The 4,821-nt window shown below is 34.4% G+C and overlaps 1 protein-coding gene across 1 annotated transcript; it reads left to right on the top strand.

Moving 5' to 3' along the window:
* The first annotated feature begins 1,032 nt into the window (after positions 1-1,032).
* LOC103049774 (olfactory receptor 5A2-like) lies at positions 1,033-4,006 on the top strand. Its single transcript, XM_015890718.2, has 3 exons — positions 1,033-1,937; positions 3,541-3,618; positions 3,997-4,006. The coding sequence occupies exons 1-3, from the start codon at positions 1,033-1,035 to the stop codon at positions 4,004-4,006; spliced, it is 993 nt and encodes a 330-aa protein (XP_015746204.2).
* Positions 4,007-4,821: the final 815 nt, after the last annotated feature.

A 4,821-nucleotide genomic window follows, 5' to 3' on the forward strand; every position in this document is an offset into this window, starting at 1 on the left:
ATTGTATTTAAATACACATTTCCAGATGTGTTTTGAAGTTATTTATCACAATGTACATATTAGAAAATAAATATGTTCTCAGTGTAAAGGTAAAGTCTCTTTGAAATCAACATCAACCCTGGAGATTTCATGGATATATCCATCCAGTTTTATCAGCAATAATATGGATATAGATTTATTTTATTTTTTTTCCCATTCTATCTTACAGTGCTGGTGAACCCTGATGGTCTCCCCAAATCCTCCTTATTATCCCAGTCCATTCAGGATTGACCAGTTGCTATCACCCACCCTTTAAAACTTATGTCTCCTAACATGCATATTTTTATCAGTAATGTGAACCATTTTTGAACTGTGCGGCAAAATTAGAAGTGAGACATGTGATGAAAGAGATAAGATTGATTTTTTTTCCCACTTTGAAATAAGGACAGATCAAAATCTCAAGTTTTATTTTCTTTTATCTTAGTAGTTTTGAAGGAAATACATGTGTTTTATTAGAATGAAAAGTTCCCTTCAGAGGAAATTTATTTACATTTATGGCTTTATATTATTAGTGATTCCAAGCTGCAATATGTTTGTAATCTGTGATGTAGTGATAAAGTGATATAAGGTAATCTGCATGAAATAATGCCAAAGATTTATTGTGAAATTAGTTACTTTGGAAGGTACAATTCAGATTTGTTGGTAGAACTCTTTTATAGTACTCTAATGGCAAATTCACAAAAGTAATACATGTGGAACCAATTGTTAACAAGGATTTTAACATAGCCAGCTTGGGTGCATGAAATGCAATCAGTAAAAAAAATGTTTTCATTGTCAGAAATATGTTGAACTAACAAAAATATTTAAATAAAAAGTATTATTTAGAACCAATTGTTCCAAAGAAGTTGAAAAATATGAACCCACATAATTAGGCAAAAGTGTATAGTACCCTTTGTTTTCTTCATTGTGATTTATTGATCTCTTTGAATTTATTAGGTTTTCTTTTTCCTGTAAATTTTTCTTCTAGATCATCTTCCTATTGAGAAAACTACCATGAAAAACCAAACAATTGTGGGTGAATTTCTTCTCTCAGGATTTTCTGGTGACCCGACCTTCCAGGTTTTCTTGTTCCTGGTGTTTTTACCAATCTACTTAATAACCCTAGTAGGGAATATGGTCATCATATTGGTAATAAGGACTAATCCTCAACTGCACATTCCAATGTATTTCTTTCTCATTAACTTATCCTTCCTTGACATCTGCTATTCTTCTGTAACAGTTCCCAAAATGCTGGAGAATCTCCTAGCTACAAAAAAGACTATTTCTCTCTGTGGCTGCATAGCTCAGGTCTTTTTCTTTATTTTCATGTTTGGTACAGAGATCTTCTTACTTTCAGCAATGGCGTATGATCGTTGTGCTGCCATATGCAACCCACTGAGATACAGCACCATTATCAGCCACCGCTTGTGCATCCAAATGGTGTTGGCTGCATGGATATCAGGTTTCCTGGACTCCTTGGTTAATACTCTTTTTTTAACTGACCTACGCTTCTGTGGTCCCAGTAACATTAACCATTTCAGCTGTGAGTTACCTTTGCTATTGCAGCTGTCCTGCACTAGTACTTTTGCCAATGAAATGGTAATTCTTACCTTTAGCATGCCATTAGGGTTTGCTGCCCTTCTTCTAATTATAGCTTCCTATGTTCATATCATTGGCTCCATTCTCAAGATAAATTCTGCAGAAGGCAGGCAGAAGGCATTCTCTACCTGTGCTTCCCATCTCACGGTGGTTCTCTTGTTTTGTGGGACTGCAATGATTAGATACATGAAACCTGCCTCTGGCTATTCAGACACCATGGACAAGCTTGTGTCAATCCAGTACAGTGTCCTAACCCCCATGCTGAACCCCATTATATACAGCCTGAAAAACAAAGATGTGAAAAAAGCCATAAAGAATCTATTTAGAAACTGACTTTAGGTACGGTTTGCAATAAAGTGAATTTTTGGATAATCTTGATGCATGAAACAGATAGATTGTATAATTAAAGCCTATTGCAGTATGGGTGGGGATGGGCTGGATGGTAGAGAATTTGGGCTCCATATATTAAACATTTTGAGATGCTGGATACCTTTTCCTGCACAGAGGATTTTGCTGCATTCCCTTGAGTAATGTTTGAAGGACCGTATGCTACTGATCTGTGGAGCCAGGACCTATTTTCTCTTCTCTCTTCTTTCTTACAGAATGCTACTCAGCCTTGCATTCACATATTCCAGTGAGATAAGGGATATATGTATTCCTCTGTGTGTGTATGTGTGTGTGTGTGTGTGTGTGTGTATAAATGAATGAAGCCGCATCCAGTTCCTCCTCATAAACTCAGCTTTTCTGTCATGCATAAAGAAGAAAAAACATACCAGGAAGGGTGGTCATTTACTTAAAATAAGGTTGAGAGGTTCTATGCATTGGTTTTATATCTCTGTATTGGTTTTATAGTTTTTTTTTTAATATGTTCAGATGACTAATTTTTTTTTTAATATGGTCAGATGACTAATCAATAAAATTTGCTGTAAGGTTGAGAGGTACAGTTTTCCTTATTCTGCTTGAGAAAAATCATATGTTAGAATGCTGATTCTCTTCTTCAAGCTTTGTATTTCTAAAAAAACATAAAAAATATATTTAGGCTGTTGTGATTTCTTCCAAAGCAAATGGAGTTTCATTAAATTCACTGCATCCTAGAGCCCACCTATTGAAGAAATAGAACAATAGGAATATATTATGTGCTCAAGATATATATGTGTATTTGCTTTGCTCCTATATTTTGGAAGAACTCATTATGTAGTCCAGCACAAATACAGGATCTGCTTCCTATATTCCCTTCAAATCTAATTGATGTTAACAGCTCTTCCATGGATTTTTCTGTGATTATATAGGGAAATGCTCTATAGAAGGAGAATCATATTAGTTTATGTAGCTCAGAATCAGAAAATGTCTAGTAACATCTTTTTTAACTAACACATTTTATTAAAAGGCATCAGGTTTTGTGATCTGTAGTTCACCTCATGAGAACCATCTATGCATAAACTCACAAACCCTTGTACTTTCAAATAAAATCTGTCAGAAAAGGTTCTTATAAGACTCCCGATATAGCAACAGAGAGAATCATTTGGTTCATGGAAGTAGTGTATTTTATTTACTTTTTAGGAAAAAAATATATACTTTTATTTCAAGGTCACATTCTCTCCCCTCCTCACAAAAACAAGCAAACAAACACTCCCTATTCTAAGTTACTAAAAATATTTTCTATTATTATATTAAGAGAAAGGAAATTGGAAGTGGGACTATTTGCTCAGCTGGAATAAAACTGAGAAAGAAGCTCATTGTCCATCTGATCATTTTCTTGGCAAATGGGACATTGCTTGGATTCTTTGCTGCTACTGTTAAATGTAGCCCATCCTCTTCTTGACCACTTTCAAGATCTTTTTATGGTTGTGTTGTTGTTGTTGCTTTGAAGTGCTTTACCAAATTCAAGAAGCTGCTTGGACAGGGTTCCTCAACTTTGGCAACTTTAAGACGGGTGGACTTCAACTCCCAGAATTCCACAGCCAGCCTTGGAAGATTGGCTATGGAATTCTGGGAGTTGAAGTCCACCCATCTTAAAGTTGCCAAGGCTGAGGAACCCTGGCCTAGAAGAAGCATAAGCAAATGGAAAGCCTCCTCTATTGAGTCAAGTCAGTTAAAGCTTGAATAGAGCTATTGTGAATATTCCAGATTCAAATTAATTCCCTAAGTGTCCTTAGTTTAGTTTATCAAAAGTGTCTTATCATCATAACTTGAGAGTTCTTAGTGATGGCACATGGTGTTATTTCTGTACCTCTAATGAATAGATAGTAAACATAATCTAAGCATTCCCACATCCTATTGCAAGAGAGAATCCTCCTCTCTAAGGACAGAGAGTGTTATCTTCATGTTCTAAGCTAATTCATTCACACTTACCTTTGTGTGTATTTTTTTCACTTTCAGATTTAGTTGAATGCTAGGTGAAATGTCTTAATAGTAACAGCAGTTTGACAGTGAACTGATTACATGTCATTCCTTTCACTTTCCAGAAGAGATTGGCTATCCATCTCTCAAAGTTACTTTAATTTGATTGATACATTGGAAATGTGACATTATTCCAGATGTTAAGGAATAGTTGTTGGAAATGTGTGATCTATTTGTTTTGGAAAAGGCAATATTTTCTACTAATCAAAGGATGCATAAATATACAGTATACTACTATCACAGAATTTTTGTGATATGTTATAATAATATTTTGTACTGATTATATTATTGCAGTATATTTATTAGTAAACCAGTTACTTTTGATGTGTATAAAATATACTGTAGATTTTTTTCCTTTCCTTTTTTTTTCTTTTGGCTTCTCTTTTTTCTTTACATTTAGAATTTGTTTGGTTAACTATATATGTTAAAATGTGAAATAAAAATAAATATAAATACTAATTTGGATTCCTTCACTGCATAGTAAGCTAGATATCATGGCCTAAATGGCTCCTTCCAACTTTTAGACAATCTTCCCTGAAAACTATAAAAAAAGATAGTTCTGTAAGGGAAATAATATATCACAAGAAGAAGGAAGAGGAAAGAATGAATATTTCCTGAACAGAGGAGAAAAATTGGACAAATGTTTGCTTACAATGTTTGTGTGTGAAAGAGAGAGAGAAAGAATAACCAGCATTCAGAAATTGTTCATCTAAATCACTGATTTCACTATCTGGGTGAAGTGAGTGAGTGAGTGAGTGAGTGAGTGAGTGAGTGAGTGAGTGAGTGAGTTATTTATTTATTTAT

This window comes from Python bivittatus, unplaced genomic scaffold (assembly GCF_059951505.1).
Source record: "Python bivittatus isolate LINGU-HERP-01145 unplaced genomic scaffold, Pbiv_v1 ctg000470_np1212, whole genome shotgun sequence".
NCBI lineage: Eukaryota > Metazoa > Chordata > Lepidosauria > Squamata > Pythonidae > Python > Python bivittatus.